The sequence below is a fragment of the Sus scrofa genome, chromosome 6 (assembly GCF_000003025.6).
Source record: "Sus scrofa isolate TJ Tabasco breed Duroc chromosome 6, Sscrofa11.1, whole genome shotgun sequence".
Classification (NCBI taxonomy): domain Eukaryota; kingdom Metazoa; phylum Chordata; class Mammalia; order Artiodactyla; family Suidae; genus Sus; species Sus scrofa.
In genome coordinates this window covers 54,581,102-54,599,254 of record NC_010448.4, presented here as the reverse complement: position 1 = coordinate 54,599,254, position 18,153 = coordinate 54,581,102, and the positions used below count along the sequence as shown (strand labels likewise).

Here is an 18,153-nt window from a genome sequence, read left to right as displayed (position 1 = left end):
GTAAGGAGTCAAATCCGACTCCAGCCAAGGATTCCTCAAATTGCCTGACACAGTGTAAACATTCGGTAAATATTTGTGAAATTTATTAATTAAAAACACATGACTTGGTATATAAAATTGGCAGATTCCACCATGCCAGCAAGTTGGCCTCTGGAGAGATTTGAAGCCCAAGGCTTATACCATTTAATTCCCCCCACGATTGCCTTAAAAGGTGAAACAATGAGAACACAAAGAGTCAGGCCCAAACCCGTGTTATATATGTGGAGGTGGAATACAGCCATGTATATCAGGAGGGGGAACTGAGGCAGACCACAGGAGGAGAAATCCAGAGGGAGGACATCCGGCTCCTTCCAGAGGCTCAGAAATACCAGGATTCCAGGAGGTCTCACAGCATGAAGAGGACCTGACTACAGTAGCTGGTGGCAGCCAGGATGGGGGACCAGCAGGCAGTTGCTGGGAATGCATTCATATCCTAAGATTCAGCATCCTTGGCCAGGTCGGGGGTGGGCAGGAGGGCCCCTACGTCGTCCCCATGAAAAGAGATCCAAGGGGCTGAGGAAAGAGGAGAAGGGGAGGTCGTCAGAATCTTGAAATCCCCTGGGTATCCGCCCCTCCCCTACAGGTGTGTGCATCTGTTCCTGCCTCTGTCCTGCTCTGAAGGTTTCTATCCCACTCTGTCTGTTTCTCCCCCCCAGTTTTCTTTCTTTTCTTTTTCTTTTTTAGGGCCACACTCTCAGCATATGGACGTTCCCAGGCTAGGGGTTGAATTGGAGCTGCAGCTGCCGGCCTACGCCACAGCCGCAGCAACGTGAGATCCGCGACCTACACCACAGCTCACAGCGTGGCCAGATCCTTAACCCACTGAGCAAGGCCAGGGATCGGACCTGCATCCTCATGGATACTAGTCGGGATTGTTAACCACTGAGCCACGAAGGGAACTCCCTGCCAGTTTTCTGTCCCCATGTCTCTCTAAGTCTCTGTCTCTCTCTGTCTGGATCCCTGTTCCCCCAGGAATGTGTCACCCTCTTTTTTGGGGTTTCCGTCCCTCTCACGGAGGCACTTCCCTCTCCCCGTCCCACACCTGGCAGCCCCTTCCTCATCCTCCTCCACAGCAGAGCTCCTCCTCCAGCCACGATCAAGAGCAGTAGGAAGCCGACCATGATTCCAACCACTGGCATGGAGGACTTCGCTGGGGATTCTGCAGCCAGAGAGGTTGTGAGATGTTTAATGGACCCTCCACCACATCTGAGTCAGTCCCTCCCAACCTCAGAGATCTCAACACCACGTTTTGGGGAGTGGGTGTGGGTCCAGGAGAGGCCACTCAGATGATGCTCTAGATCTAGAAAGCCCCCAGGCTGGATGTCAAAACCAGCCGTGGCAGAAGGGGTCTCAGTCACTCTCGAGGGACCTGTAGCAGCAGGGTGGGTGGTGGTCCAGCTTGGAGAGGAGGGGCGAGCACAGAGCAGCAGCCCATCAGACTCATAGAGGACTGGCAGCAGCAGACAGCGAGCGCCCAGACTCCGTGAAGACTAGTCAGCAGCAGAAGGACGGAAGGTGGTCAGACTTACGGAGGACTTCCCAGAGTGGTTTAACAGCTGGCCAGATGGTGAGGCTAGCAGCAGCAGGACGGAAGGCAGTTAGACTTGGGGAGGACCAGCAACACAGGACAAAAGGCTGTCAGGCTTTGGAAGAACTGGCAGTGGTGGGGCTCAAAGCAGTCAGGCTCAAGGAGAACTGGCAGCAGTGGGCTGGAAGGCGGTCGGGCTCAGAAAGGACGGCCGCAGCAGAGGGGAAAAAGGCAACCAGGAGGAGGGCGTATCGCCCTCCCTCCGCGGGACCTCACCCAGCTCGACGGTGAGGGGCTGAGCCAGCCCCGCGTGCTGCACCACACAGCAGTAGTGGTGCTCGTCGCCGCTCTTGACTGTTAGCGACGACCAGGCATGGAAGGAGCCGTCGCCGTTGGGGCCGATGTCACTCTCCCCGGAGCCAGCCGCCAGCCCGTTCCGGAGGAATCGCAGCTGCAGCTCCGGTGGGTAGAAGGAGAAGGCGATGCAGGTGAGCACGGAAAAGCCCGGCGCGGTGCCGGGTCGGGCCTTCATGCGCATGGAGGGCGGCTCTGCAGAGAGACAGGCCGACGGGTCTCAGCCCCAGGCCCCCGGACCCCCGGGGCCGGCCGAGTCCAGGGCTGAAGGGGGACACCCAGAGGTCTTCCTCCCTTCCGCGTTACCCGGCAGCGCCCCCACGCGGCCTGCGCTGTGCGGAGCCTGGAGAGTAAGAGCGATGGGGAGGGGCCTTCGCCGGTGCAGACGCCCAACCCAGGCACCGCGTTCCTTCCTGCAGGGACACGTACTGAGCACCTGCCAAGGGCCAGGCACCCTTCTAGGCACAAGGGATACAGCAGTGACCAAGACCGACAAGAGTCCCTGTCCTCATGGAGCTCATGTGCTAATGAGGGGAGAGAGATGAATATTTGCACGTGTAGAGATGAAAGGGAGAGAGTTCCTGTCGTGGCTCAGCGGTAACGAACTCGACTAGCATCCCTGAGGACGCGGGTTCGATCCCTGGCCTCCCTCAGTGGGTTAAGGATCTGGCGTTGCCGTGAGCTGTGGTATAGGACACAGACACGGCTCAGATCTGGCGTTGCTGTGGCTGAGGTGTAGGCCAGCAGCTACAGTTCCGATTCGATCCCCAGCCTGGGAACCTCCATGTGTCGCAGCTTCCGCATGGCCTGGCCCGCAGCAGCTTGATGTAGGGTCTCAGCTCCTAGACCAGGGATTGAACCCCAGCTGCAGCAGTCAAAGTGCCGAATCCTAACCACTAGGCCACCAGAGAACTCCCAAGAAGAAATGTTTTTTTTTTTTTTTTTTTTTTTTTAGGACTGCACTTGTGGTATATGGAAGTTTCAGACTAGGAGTAGAATTGGAGCTGCTGCTATGATCCCCAGCCTTGCTCAGTGGAATAAGGATCCCATGTTGCTGTTATTGTGGCACAGCCACAGCCTGAGCCTGATTCGACCCCTAGCCTGGGAACTTCCATATGCCACAGGTGCAGCCCCCCCCCAAAAAAAATCCTAACAGAATCTTTTTTGGCAGAAATCGACAAACATAAATGTATATGAGGATATAAATGACATAGACTAACCGAGGCAATAAAGCTGAAGAACTTTACTGCTAGATGTCAAAACTTTCTATAAAGGTACATTAATCAAGTGAGTGAGGTCCTGGCTCAATTTCAGTCCAGTTTATCAGTGGAATAGAAGAGACGAGAAAGAAAGAAAAAGGAAAGAAGGAAAGTAGTGAAAAAGAAAAGAGAGAGGCTAGAAGCAGATCTACACTTACTTTAGGAAAAAGACTTCCCTGCACTTCACGGGGATGAAGGGATGATGGTCTTGCAACAAATGATGCTGGGTTGGAGTTGCCGCCGTGGCGCAACGGAAACGAATCCGACTAGGATCCATGAGGTTGCAGGTTCGATCCCTGGCCTCACTCAGTGGGTTAAGGACCTGGTCTTGCTGTGAGCTGTGGTGTAGGTCGCAGATGTGGCTTGGATCCTGTGTGGCTGGGACTGTGGTGTAGACAGCAGCTATAGCTCCGATTAGACCCCTAGCCTGGGAACCTCCATGTGCCTCAGGTACAGCTCTAAAAAGCAAAAAAAAAAAAAAAAAAAAAAGGAGTTCCCATCCTGGCTCAGCGGAAACGAATCAGACTAGTATCATGAGGATGTAGGTTCGATCCCTGGCCTTGCTCAGTGGGTTAAGGATCTGCCATTGCTGTCAGCTGTGGTGTAGGTTGCAGACGTGGCTCGGATCTGGCCTTGCTGTGGCTGTGGTGTAGGCCAGGGGCTACAGCTCCAATTTGACCCCTGGCCTGGGAATCTTCATATGCCGTGGGTGCGGCCCTAAAAAGACAAATAAATAAATAAATAATAAAAACCAAAAAAAAAAAAAAAAGAAAATGATGCTGGGTCAAGTTGATTACCGTGAAGGACTTGCACCCTCACTTCACTCCATTACACAATGAACTTGTGACAGATCATATAGCTAAATATGGAAACTATTTATCAGTCAAGCTGCTAGAAGAAGACATAGGAAAATGCCGTTGTAACTTTGAGAGAGGAAAGTTTTCTTAAAAAGAACACACCAAAGTGCTACAGAATAAAAGATCGGTAAATTAGTCTTCATTAAAATTAAGAACTTTTAGGGAGTTCCCGTTGTGGTGCAGTGAAAATGAACCTGACTAGTATACATAAGGATGCAGTTACATCCCTGGTCTCAATTAGTGGGTCAAGGATCTGGCGTTGCCGTGAGCTGTGGGGAAGGTTGCAGCTCTGATTCGACTTCTAGCCTGGAAATGTCCATACTTCCATATGCTGAGGGTTCGCAGCCCCCCAAAACTTAAGAACTTTTGTTCATCAAAAGGTTTCATCAAGAGAGTGAAAAGACAAGCGACAGACGGAGAGGAGTTATTTCCCCTAGAACCACCTGACAGATCCAACGTTCATATTCAGTATATATTAAGAACTCCAATGAGAAAAAAAGACAAAAATTCCAATTCAAAAATGGGCAAAAGGAATTCCCATTGTGGCGCAGAGGAAACGCATCCGACTAGCAACCATGAGGTTGCGGGTTCGATCCCTGGCCTCGCTCAGTGGGTTAAGGATCCGGGGTTGCTGTGGCTGTGGCAAAGGCTGGCAGCTGTGGCTCCGATTGGACCCCTACCCTGGGAACCTCCATATGCCATGGGTGTGGCCCTAAAAAGCAGAAAAAAAAAAAAAAGGCAGAAGATTCAAACAGCTATTCAAACAGCTAATAAAGAGGGCACCTGTCTGATAATGTGACAAAGTACTCAACCTTGGTAGTCATCAAATCATTTACCTGATTTTCATGTATCATCCGATAAATGAAAACTGAAATCACAATGAGACACCACTACACACCCAATAGAAGGGTTAAGATTAAAGACAGACAATACCACATTCTGGCAAGCCCTTGGAGCAACTGGAATTCTCATACATGGAGCAAGCAAAAAATTGGTTCAACCACTTTGAGAAAATGTTTAGCACTACCTCCTGGAACTAATTCTATGCCTACGCTTTTTTTTGTGTGTGTGTGTCTTTTTAGGGCCACACCCGAGGCATATGGAGGTTCCCAGGCTAGGGGTCTAATTGGAGCTACAGCTGCCGGCCTACACCACAGCCACAGCAACTCAGGATCCGAGGCATGGCTGTGACCTACACCACAGCTCAAGGCAACGCCGGACCCTTAACCGGCTCAGCGAAGCCAGGGATCAAACCTGCATCCTCATGGATGCTAGTCAAATTCATTAACCACTGAGCCATGGCAGGAACTCCTATGCCTACACTTTGATACAAGAATTCCACTTACATGCAGCTCTAAAAAGCAAAAAAAAAAAAAAAAAGAAAGAAAGAAAAAAAGTGCACATGCTCATAGTTACATGAAGTTCAAAGTCAAGCAACGGCATGGTGACAGAAATGAGGGTTGTTAGCTTGGGGGATATGGAATGTAAGGGGTCACAGGGAAGGATCCTGAGGTGCTGTCAATGTTTTATAGATTTATTTTTCTTTCTTTTCTAGGGCCGCATCTGCGGCATATGGACGTTCCCAGGCTAGGGACTGAATCAGAACTGCAGCTGAAGCCTACACCGCAGCCACATACCCCTACACCACCAGATCAAGCCGCGTCTGTGACCCATTCCACAGCTCACAGCAACGCCAGATCCTTAACCCACTGAGCAAGGCCAGGGATCCAACCCACATCCTCGTGGATACTAGAAGGGTTCTTAACCCACTGAGCCACAATGGGACCGCCACCAACGTTTTAGATCTTGATGCAGAGAGCAGGTACATAGGCATATATAAAAATTAACCAAGCCACTACTTGAGGTAGGTAAGTCACACCTCAACAGAAAGACAAAAAAAGGGAGTTCTCGCCACCTTACACCAGCCAGAATGGCCATCATCCAAAAGTTTACAAACAGTAAGTGCTGGAGAGGATGTGGAGAAAAGGGAACCCTCGTACACTGTTGGCGGGATTGTCAATTGGTGCAACCACTGTGGAAAGCAGTATGGAGATTCCTCAGAAAACTAAACATAGAACTACCATTGGATCCAGCAATCCCACTCCTGGGCATCTCTCCAGAGAAAACCACGATTCGCAAAGACAGGTGTACTCCAATGTTCATTGCAGCACTATGTACAATAGCCAAGACATGGACACAACCTAAATGTCCATCGACAGAGGAGTGGATCCAGAAGATGTGGTACATATACACAATGGAATATTACTCAGCCATTAAAAGGAAAGAAATAATGGCACTTGCAGGAACATGGATGGACCTAGAAATTATCATGCTAAGTGAAGTCAGTCAGACAATGAGACACCAACATCAAATACCATCACTTACATGTGAAATCTTAAAAAAAGCATACAATGAACTTCTTTGCAGAACAGATACTGACTCTCGACTTTGAAAAACTTATGGTCTCCAAAGGAGACAGGTTGTGGGGTGGGGGGATGCCCCGAGGGTTTGGGATGGAAATGCTGTAAAATTTGGTTGTATTGATTGCTGTACACCTATGAATGTAATAAAATTCATTAAGTAATTTTTAAAAAAGGGAGTTCTCTTGTGGCTCAGTGGGTTAAGGATCTGATGGTGTCACTGCAGCAGCTTGCATTCTTGCAGTGGCGCAGGTTCAATACCTGTCCCAGAAACTTACATGTGCTGTGGGTATGGCCAAAAAAAAAAAAAAAAAAAAAAAAAGACAAAAATGAAAGATGCTATAATGAAGGAAGGCGTGGACAAAGCAATGGCACGAGAGACATTAATGGGGATGGGAGAGAGGCACGTTTCACCAGGGTGGTCAGAGGTCTCTGCTGGAGAGCTGACATCCAAGGTCAAATCTCAAGCAGGAGAAGGACCCAGTCATGGTAGGATCCCAAGGAAGAGAATCCAAAGCAGAGCGAACAGCAGGTGCAAAGGCCCTGTGGAGGTGAAGAACCTGGCATACGGGAGGAAGGGAGGAAGTCCACTGTAGTTGGAGCCACTGTCAAATTACAGTAGCAGAAAGCAGCCAGATTATCTGGGGCTTGCAGGCCTCTGGGCAGAGTTTGGATTTTAGCCTAAGACTAGTGGGGATCTATGGGATGCTTTTAAGTAGTGGCGGAATGGGAGCTCATTTATTGGTTTGTGGGGGTTTTTTGGCTGTGCCTGTGGCATGCAGAAGTTCCCAGGCTAGGGGCTGAACCCGTGGCACAGCAGCAACCCAAGCCACGGCAGTGAAAATGTCGATCCTTAACCCACTGAGCCCACCAGGGAACTCCGCGTTTAGGGTTTTTAAAACATTTCTCTGACTGCAATGGAGGAGAGTCTGCAATGAGGGCGGAGATGAGACGGAAGCAGGAATTGCCATGTGGGGGCCGATGAGGAGGAAAGAGCTCTAACTGCAGCCCTTGAACTCTCTAGACATGGGTGTAATTATAGCTCAGAGTGACATGTGCTGTATATGTAACAGAGGTCACTGTGGGCGTCCCAAAGAGGCAAGCGAAACCTCACAGGCCAGAGGGGAACCTGATGCCGGTGGCATCTGGCACCAGGGGAGCTGGCAAAGATGAAGGAATGGGAGGGCTGCTGGGAGCTCAAGGGACTCTGGGTGATTCTGTCTGGAGCAGATGGAGAAACGTCAGGAGAGGGACAGAGGTCAGGCCGCGTGGGGCCTCAGGGCCAGGCTGAGGGGCAGCTGGGCGTGGAGGAAGACCCCCTGGGACGCGGCTCGGGAGGAGGGGGTAGACTGAAGGCCAGGGGGTCGGGAAGGAGAGGCCTCGCGGGACCCTCAGGGGGCTGCTCACCCTTCCACTCCAGGTTGCCCCGGCCCCTCTCCAGATGCCCCAGCAGCCGGTGGGGACAGGAGTAGAGCAGGAAGGTCTTCTCCTTGTTGACCGCGTCCGGCTCCTGCATCCACTTGGAGCCAATGGTCCGGGCCTCGGGCCACTCCCCATCCCAGGTGCCCAGCTTGGTGTCGAACTTCATAAACTCCTCGCCATTCAGGGCGAACGTGGCCACAGGCACCGAGACATTGTCGGGGCCCAATTCGCAGCCCAGAAGGCCCTGCAGGGTGAAGGGCCCTGGGGCGCCGCCAGCCGCGTGAGCCGCGCCCAGGCGCCGAGGCCACAGCCCCCCGCCTCCCTCCCAGCCAGGACCCAGGCCGCCCGCCCGCGTCCCCTGCCTGCGCCCCCGGGGTCCCAGGCCCACCTCCTTCCTCCAAGGTTTTGAGAGCCTCGAGAAAGAGCTTCTGCTTGTTCCTCAGGTCTGCGGTCTCCTTCTCCCAGTACCAGGACACCTGGCTTTCCCAGACCCAGGCGCCGTAGGGCTCCGCCTGGGCGCGCAGGTTATTGTAGCTCAGGTACTGCTGGGGCCCCAGCCAGCCCGACACCCAGAAGGCGGGAGCGCCCGGGGTGGGGGCGGACACGGCCGTGAGGTGGTACAGGAGGGAGCGGTGGTTGTCTGCGGGAGACACGGGCGGAGGGGGCGGATGGGGCAGTGACCCTCGCCCCGAGGGGGAAGAGCCGGCACCGCGGACGGAGGGGCCAAGGCAGCCAGCGGGCGCCGCACGCAGACCGAGGGCCAGCGACCCAGCGAGGGGGGCCGGGAGCTTCCCAGACACACCGCCAGAGGGAGGAGGCGATGAAGCCCAGGGAAGCAAAGGAGGAAGTGCCCGGCTCGAGCGGGGCCTCGGATGTTGCTTCCTTTGCTCTTTTCCCGGCCGCCGGCACCTCCCCGGTGCCCGGCCGCCCCGGCCCCGGAGCCCCCCTCACCTGCGCGCGGCGTTCCGGGCAGCAGGAGGAGCAGCAGAGCGAGCCACCAGGGCTGAGGCCGGGGGACCCGCATCCTGAGCGGGAGACCTGGGGCGGGAGGGGGCGCGTGACTCCCTGGGACCCCCGCCCCGCCCCGCCCTGCGTCCCCCAGTCCCTGCGGCGGCGGGCTCCGGGGCTCCTGTCCCGGAGAGTGACCGAAAGGCCCGCCTCCCCGATGAACTTTCACCCCTTCGTTTGCTCCGTCGGGGTTAATGAGTGACAGAGTCTGGATAGGCCGGGAGGCGGCGGAGGCGGCCCCTCCTCCTCCTCCTCCTCCTCCTCCTCCTCCTCCTCCTCCTCCTCCTCCTCCTCCTCCCTCGGACCCGCGAGTCCTCGGCTCCCGCCCGCCCGCCCGCCCGCCCCTCCTCCCTCCGACCCAAAGGTCCAGACCCGGGGCTCCCTCCTCCTGGAGAGCCGAGAACCCGGCGCCCGGCCCTCGCCTCCCAGGCTCTGGGGCCCCAGCCCCGCTCACAGCAGCCGCGATCCCTTCCCGCCGGCGGCCCCAGCTGGCTCCCGTGACTGGAGACCCCAGTTCCTCTCTCACATCCTGTCCGGAGAGGCGCCTCCACTCCGGGAATATCCAACCCCGCCCCCCAGCTGCAGGGCACACCCCGGGCCCTGGGCCCAGCCGGGAGCTGGTCTCAGCCTCTCTCTAGAAACTTGGGTCCTTTTTTTCCCCCGTCTCTTTCTTTGTGGCTCCCTGGTTTGAGTTTTGTTTGGGGGCTTTGTTTTGTTTTGTTTTTCGAGGGTGCCGGCGATCCAGCAAATTCATGACAACGTTGGGAGTCAACCTTATCGGAGCCCCACCTTTAGAGATCGGCGCAGGCCCCCTTCTTACCTCGTCAGCACCCCCCCCCAGGTCTTCACTGGCTCCTGCTGTGATAAGTCTTCCAGATACTTCCACACTTCCTCCTTTGAACCCCTCCCCCAGGGTACCCTTAAAGTGCTCCTGCGGTACTTTGATAGCTTCTGATAGGACCTCAGTAACAGAGTCCTGATATACCTTCGTGCTTGGGGGCCTCTTCCAACCCCCCCACCCACCCCCGCAGCCCACACTCCCGCTATAATGCTTCCATTCATCCGTTTTATTGCGGTAAAATGCACAAAACAAAAGCGTTCCTGTTGGTGACATTTAGTGCCTTCTCTGTTGTGCCACCACAGCCACTACCTAGTTCCAGAACCTTTTCATCATCCCCAAGGAGACCCCGTACCCCTTTAAGTAGCCCCGCTGCTCCCCTCGGCTCCTGGCAATCACCGATGTGTACGTTCTGTCTCTAGGAATTTGCCTCTTCTGGATTTTCAGAGAAATGGAATCCTACAATATGGTGCCGTTTTGTGTCTGGCTTTTTTCACCATGTCCAATACTGTTTTCAAGATTTATGCATGTGGTACCATGTGTCAAAACTTCATTTCTTTTTTGGCCTCGCCTAGGTCGTGCAGAATTTCCTGGGCCAGGGATCAAATCCAAACCACAGGTGTAGTCAGAGCCGCAGCAGTGATGCCAGATCCTTAAACCACAGAGCCACCAAGGAACTCCCTTAATTTCTTTCTATGGGTGAATAATATTCTATTGTCTGGATCAACCACATTTTGTGGATTCATTAATCAACTGATGGGCATTTGGGTCGTTTCACTTTTTGGCTGTAGTAAATAATGCTGCTGTGAACATCTGTGTCTAAGTTGAGTGTGTGTTTGCGTGCGTGTGTGTGCAATTTGTTTTTTGTTCTTTTCCTTTTTACAGCAATACATGCCATGCGGCATCTGGAAGTTCCCAGGCTACGGGTCCAGCTGAAGCTGTAGATATCAGCCTATACCACAGCCATAACAATGCGGATCCTTAACCCACTGAGTGAGGCCAGGGATTGAACTTGCATCCCTGATAAGAACCTCAGTCGGGTTCTTAACACACCGAGCGGAAATGGAAACTCCCATTTTTTGTTTTGTTTTGTTTTTTGCTTTGCTTTTTAGGGCCACACCCACGGCACATGGAGGTTCCCAGGTTAGGGGTCGAATCAGAGCTATAGCTGTGGGCCTACACCACAGCCACAGCAATGCTGGATCTAGGCTGCTTCTGTGACCTACACCACGGCTCACAGCAATGCTGGATCCTTAACCCACTGAGCGAGTCCAGGGATCGAAAGCACATCCTCATGGATGCTGGCCGGATTCGTTTCTGAGGAGCCTTGACGGGTACCCCCTCACTTTTTGGGGATTTTTTTGGAATCACTGCATTCGGTTCTTTTGGATATATAGCTGGGAGTGGACTCGCTAGGTCATATGATGTGTTAGTCAGGGTTCTCTGGAGAAACAGAATCAACAGGATGTATGCATATATATAGAAAGAGACTTATTATAAGGAATTGGCTCATGTGATTGTGGACACTTGGCGCATTCAAAATCTGATAGGGAAGGCTGGCAGGCTGGGGACTCCGGAAAGAGTTTCAGTTCACGTCTAAAGGCAGGCAGTCTTGGAGTTCCCTGGTAGCTCAGCAAGTTAAGGATCGGACATTGTCACTGCTGTGGTGCAGGTTTGATCCCTGGCCCAGGAACTTCCACATGTCACAGGTGTAGTCAAAAAAAAATGTTTTGGTTTTTTTTTGTCTTTTTAGGGCCGAACCCATGGCATATGGAAGTTCCCAAGCGAGGGGTTAAATTGGAGCTGTGGCTGCTGGCCTACACCACAGCAACAGCAACGCCAGATCCTTAACCCACTGAGCGAGGCCAGGGATTGAACCCCTGCCCTCATGGATATTAGTCGAGTTCGATACCACTGAGCTACAATGGGAATTCTGCAGCCACATTTGTTAAGAAAATTCTTTTGGTGGGGGCACAAGCCACATCATGGTGAGGAGTCTGATTTACTCCGAGCTCACTGCTTTCAGGGTAGATCTTATCCCCAAATAACCTCGCAGAAACATTCAGAGTACTGTTCAAACATCCAGGCGCTGTGGCTCGGCCAAGATGACACATGAATTTAACCATTAAAGCTATGGTAGATCTGTGTCCACCTTAGGAAGGGATCACCATGCATTTTCATTATTCTCCCTGGGTCCTGCTAGAATAGCCACTAAGAGCCACCCTGAGGCTCTTCCTACAATGATGCTGGAGGATCCTGCTTCCATGTCCCTTGAGTCCTAAAATAACTTGTGGAATCTGCCATGCCCAGCTGTCCCCTCTATGTCCCTTGGGATCTGGCTATGTCTCCAGATCACCATTCCAGCAGCCTCTGGGCTCTTGTTTTTTTTATTATGATTATTATTATGATTTTCTTTTTAGTGCTGCATCTACGGCATATGGAAGTTCCCAGGATAGGTGTCAAATCAGAGCTGCAGCTTCCGGCCTACACCACAGCTCATGGCAATGCCGGATCCTTAACCTGCTGAGCGAGGCCAGGGATCGAACCTGCATCCTCATGGCTACTAGTCGGGTTCTTGACCCACTGAGTCACAGTGGGAACTCCTGGGCTCTCATTTTAAAGAATGGGGGTTCAATTCTTGGCCTCCATTCGTGGGTTAAGGATCTGACATTGTTGCAAGCAGTGACATAGCTTGCAGATGCAGCTCGGATCTGGTGTTGCTGTGGCTGTAGGTCGGCAGCTGCAGCTCTGATTTGACCCTTGGTCTAGGAATTGCCATATGCCGCAGGTGCAGCCCTAAAAAGGAAAAAAGAAAAATAAAAGCCCTCAGGGAGTTCCCTGGTGGCTCATTCGGTTAAGGACCCAGCATTGTCACTGCAGTGGCTTGGGTTGCTGCTGTGGTGCAGGTTTGATTCCCGGCCCAGGGACTTCCATACACCATAGGAACAACCGAATAAATAAATTAGTGGAGTTCCCATCGTGGCTCAGTGGTTAACGAATCTGACTAGGAACCATGAGGTTGCGGGTTCAATCCCTGGCCTTGCTCAGTGGGTTAAAGATCCGGCATTGCCGTGAGCTGTGGTGTAGGTTGCAGATGTGGCTCGGATCCCTCGTTGCTAGGGCTCTGGTGTGGACCGGTGGCTACAGTTCCGATTCGACCCCTAGCCTGGGAACTCCATATGCTGCAGGAGCAGCCCTAGAAAAGGTAAAAAGACAAAAAAAATAAAATTAAATAAATAAATAAATAAATTAGTAAAAGGCCATGGTCAAGTCCCCATTTCAGCCTCCTCTCCTTCCTGTTAGAATGGCCTCAGGGTTTAGCCACGAGGCATCTCAGAGGTTGACTGGAACATCCCCGGTATGGTCCCTCATTCCTGCTCCAAAAGAAAAAACCCTCAAGGTCCCTTAATGCCCACTAGGAATCCTTAGGGGATTCCTAAGGTCCTACTGTCTTCAGGGGCCATTTATAGTATCTGCTATGAGAAAAAAAAAAAAAGGAGTTCCACTGTGGCACAACAGGATTGGCAGTGTTTTGGGAGCACCGGGACACAGGTTTGATCCCTGGTCGGGCACGGTGGGTTAAGGATCCAGCACTGCTGGCAGCTGCGGCCTGGGTGGAGGCTGTGGCTTGGGTCGAGGTTGCAGCTTGGGTCTTGACTGCGGCTTGGATGTCTGAGCCCTGGCCCAGGAACTCCAGATGCCTCAGGGTGGCCAAAAATGGAAAAAAAATAATAATAATACAGCATCTGCTGGCTGGCTCCTGACTTTTCCCCAGGGTCCTCTGTCCTAAGGATCCCTGCCTAACCCTCTAGATCCCTGGGGGTCCTACTATCATGTCCCCAGGGGTCCACCATAAAGCAATCGAAAGCCCATTAGGACAGGCGCTACTGTGCAGCGCCACTGCCAAAGGAAAGCATGGGGTCGGGTCTCTTTCCCAACTTCTTTTTTTTTTTGTTTAGGCCACTGGAATCATATGGAGGATCCCAGGCTAGGAGTCGAATTGGAGCTACAGCTGCCAGCCTCTGCCACAGCCACAGTAACTCGGGATCTGAGCCACATCTGCCACCTACACTACAGTTCACACCAACGCTGGATCCCTGCTAGCAAGGCCAGGGGTTGAACATGCATCCTCATGGATACTGGTTGGATTCATTTCTGCTGTGCCACAAAGGGAACTCCCTGTCCCAACTTTTTTTTTTTTTTTTTTTTTTTTAGGGCCACACCCATGGCATATGGAGGTTCCTGGGCTAGGGATACAATCTGAGCTACAGCTGCTGGCCTATACCACAGCCAGAACAACTTGGGATCCAAGCCACATCTGGGACCTACATCACAGCTCATGGCAATGCTGGATCCTTAACCCACTGAGCAAGACCAGGAATCGAACCCAAATCCTCATCCATCCTAGTCGGGTTCGTTAACCATTGAGCTACAAAGGGAAGCCCCCTCCTTGTCCCAACTTCTAAATGAACTATTCATGGTCCCTTCCAAACAGCTGCTCCACCAGCGTGGGGAGCTCATCCATGAAGCCAAGTTGGCCCCTGGGCACTAGGTACTACAAATGGCTCCAGGCAGCCGAGTTGTCACCCTGAATCTCTGCCTTGACATTCACCCCTTCTTTCTGCACCTACCCCGTAGTGCCCCCTCCCCCGTAGCAATCACACCTGAGTTCACAACCAAATTCTCCCCCTTCCAGGTGGGCTTCTCTGAGCCTCAGTTTCTTCATCTGTGAAATGGGATAATAACTGTACCTACCTAAGTAGAAAGGCTTCAACAGGTCAAAGGTTTGGCCCGGGGCACACAGCAGGGCACAGCAGTAACCTGTTCCCTTCAGGGCTCCTCTCCCACCCCAGGATGCTGTTAAGGTCCCCGGGGTTGCTGAGGAACTTAGGCTCACAGACACCAGGTCCTGAATCTGTCTCATTCACTCTGGCATCCCCAGGGGCCAACACAGGAAACATTTGCAGAATGAATGAAGCCAAATGAACAACCCTGGGCTGGGTGGATGTGCCCCTAAAACTTTTTTTTTAGGGTCACACCTGCGGCATTTGGAGGTTCCCATGCTAGGGGTCGAACTGGAGTTACAGTTGCCGGCCTATACCACAGCCACAGCCACAGCAGATCCGAGCTGCATCTGCAACCTGCACCACAGCTCACGGCAACACCGGATACTTAACCCACTGAGCGAGGCCAGGGATTGAACCCACATCCTCATAGTTCCTGGTCAGATGTGTTAAACTGAGCCATGAAAGGGACTCCCTTAAAACTTTCTAGAATGCCTGTGGTCTCCTGCTAGAATCTATATCACCCCTGGAACAATCTGTGGCTCTCTGCTGTTTCATAGAACTGGGACCTATTGTCATATTAGACCCCAAGGTCTTCCCACGATGGGCTCAGGGCAGGGCTGCTCAAACACACAAAGCCACTCAAATCCCACCTCCCTAGACTCCACTCAGCCCTCAGGGCCAGTTAAATGAAATCAGGCACCTGCCACACACATAATACCCACGGGCTGGTTCTGGTATAAATGGGGGAGCTGCAACCACCAACAGGACCTGTTACAAGACCCTGAGGCGCCGCTGTAACCCATTATTCCTAGGCCCCTATAACAGACCACCACCGGGGCTGAAACAATGCTCGCCAGGCTGGCTATCACAGTATACTCCTAAAAAAGGACAAAGAAAGGAAAAAAAGATCCGGTGTTGCCGTGAGCTGTGGTGTGGCTCGGATCTGGCGTTGCCATGGCTGTGGCTAGACTGTGGCTACAGCTCCAAGTAGACCCCTAGCCTGGGAACTGCCATACGCCGCGGGAGCGGCCCTAAAAGGACAAAAGACAAAAAGGAAAAAAGAAAAAAAAGGCGGAGGGTTCCCTGGTGGCCTAGCACTTATGGATCCGGTGTTGTCACTGCTATGGCGTGGCTTCAGTCCCTGGCCTGGCAACTTTCACATGCCACGGGCACCTTCCCACCTCACCCCCACCCCGGAAAAGAGACAAATACTCCTGTGGCCTGCTGCTGCGGCAGATGCGAGGCCACAACACATTACGACACAGCCAACATCTACCCTGTTTTCCTTTAACAGACCCGACGCCTGCATCATGAGAGCCCAGGACCACCCCCCCCAACCAGGAAACAGTGCTTGGAGCAAATTTCCCTGGGAAATGGCCCTTGGGGCCTCGGATAGGAGGCATGCAACAGAACATCCCAGAAGCATGTTGAGTCTCAAGATCCGTCACGAACCACCAGGATTTGCGATAGTAGACCCAGGATCCCACAGCCACGTGACACCTTTGGGGCCACCTGCCAAAGACTCTTGTCCCTGGGCCCGCCCAGACCTCACTGGGCTTTTCTCTCACAATAGGCTCAGGACCGCACCGGGATTACTTTCCTAAATACCACTAACTAGGACTGGTTCTACCCCAGGAACACTTGTGAGTCTACTTCATCCTCCCCGTGGGGCGGGGAAGTAAGATTTTACAGATTAGGAAACTGAAGCTCTGTGGTTCCAGGTAAATCACACCCAAGGTCACCCAGCTTGGGTGTGGCAGGGCCAGACTTTGGACTCCAGCCTGCAGGCTTCGTGCTTACGTTTGGAGGTTTCTCTGCCTGTTCCCTGCTTCCAGTTACTCTGCGCCTTGAGACGTGGTGTAAGCCGACAGGTTAGGGAGTCCCCGGGAAAGAGAATCGGGCACGGCTTTCTTGACCTAAGAGAAGCCATTTTGGCCTGAGCCATTTTGTGATCTAAGCCTGGCCACCATGCTTGTTCTTCAACAGGACTAACTAACGATCTTCAGGGAAGGAAGGGAAGGCAGGAGCAAAGGAGAAGCAGCCCAGAAACACTAGTTCAGAAACAGAGTTCCTCCTCAGAGGACCCAGACAGCTGATAGTCTGAGTTCTGCAGGAAGTAGGGCCCCCACCCAGGCGGAGGTCGAGGTTAGCTTGAAGATGCTGACCTTCCCCACTCCAGTCAGCTAAAGCGCTGTTGACCTTTGCCCTGGTTCTAAGCTGAAGTCTCCTCTGCCCAAGTCCCTTCATAAACATGCGTGGCCTCTTCGCTTAAAACTTCCCCAATTTTGGGAGTTCCCGTCGGGGCGCAGTGGTTAACGAATCCGACTAGGAACCATGAGGTTGCGGGTTCGGTCCCTGTCCTTGCTCAGTGGGTTAACGATCCGGCGTTGCCGTGAGCTGTGGTGTAGGTCGCAGACGCGGCTCGGATCCCGCGTTGCTGTGGCCCTGGCGTAGGCCGGTGGCTACAGCTCCGATTCAACCCCTAGCCTGGGAACCTCCATATGCCGCGGGAGCGGCCCAAGAAATAGCAACAACAACAACAAAAAAAGACAAAAAGACAAAACTTCCCCAATTTTGCTGTTCAGGGTGACACTGCTTTGAGACAGATTTCTAGTGTTCTCCTTACTTGCTGCGAACAAGAAGTCCTTCCTTCTCTCAATCTTTGGCTTGACTGTGACCTTGGGCTCAACACCCACCAAGAGGGGAACCCAGTTTTCAGGTGACACGAGGAGCCAAGCCCAGCCTGGGAGAATGTGGGGATTGAGCTTGGAACTAGTTCCAGGCGCCTGGGAGGCAGGGGCCCCTGCCTTTCTGGAGCCAGTATTCTAGTGGTCAGCTGGTACACAAAGAATCACGCAGCACCACAAAGGACTGGCACAAGCCAAGCGTACGCCATAAAGCACTGTTTCCTGTGTCTGTAGGACCACTAGGCAGGGAAGGGTCATCGGGAGGGTTGGAGGTTTTGTCAAGTGACAGGAGGTTGGCGAGAATCAGGCTACATGAGGGAGGGAGTTGGGGGGAAGCCTGGGTTAGAGGTTCCGGGCAGGGAGCACAGCCAGGGCAAAGGCGCAGAGGAGGGAGCGTCTGGGGGTGCAGGCAGAGGGGATGCACTGAGGCTGTGACAGGGGCTAGGAGCTCTATCTCTAGCTGTCACAGGGCGCCAAGAATGGCAGGTACAGTGCTCTCCCCACTCATCTGGCCAAAGAACTGCTACAGCCCTGGGGGCTTTCTCCTTGGATTTTTGCAAAATGACCCACCGGGGCTATCAGGTGTCCCCACCAGGCACACTCAGGCTGCACCTGAGACTAGGGAGCCTGACGACGGGGTGCCAAGGAGACGCCCAGCAACACCCTGCTGGGAGGAAGCAGGGGAGCTGGGCTGTTGTTGTTGTAAACACGGCAGCCCCACCCCAAACGGAAACACCTGCTGGTGGGGGCTCGGGAGCGGCCTCCGATCCCTCTGGTCTCTGTCCCTCCACTTCTGAATCTCTTACCTCGCCTCCATACCTGGTCCCCACTCTCTCTGGGCCCCGTACCCTCCTCGGGGTCTCTGTCCCTCTCGGAGCGGGCGGGCGGGTGGGGCGGCTCGCAGGCGGCAGCTCGGGGCGGCGCCCCCTCCTGACCCGTCCCTGCCCCTTCCTG

The 18,153-nt window shown here is 53.4% G+C and overlaps 1 protein-coding gene across 7 annotated transcripts; it reads right to left on the bottom strand.

Annotated features, from left to right (window-relative positions):
- FCGRT (Fc fragment of IgG receptor and transporter) lies at positions 62 to 18,152 on the bottom strand. Of its 7 annotated transcripts, XM_021093552.1 has the most exons (8): positions 18,006 to 18,117; positions 16,313 to 16,428; positions 8,831 to 8,917; positions 8,268 to 8,519; positions 7,865 to 8,140; positions 1,844 to 2,116; positions 1,082 to 1,198; positions 66 to 552 (listed from the first exon to the last, which is right to left on the bottom strand). In XM_021093552.1, exons 1-8 carry the CDS (start codon positions 18,014 to 18,016, stop codon positions 473 to 475), a joined length of 1,212 nt encoding a protein of 403 aa, XP_020949211.1. In that variant the 5' UTR covers positions 18,017 to 18,117; the 3' UTR covers positions 66 to 472.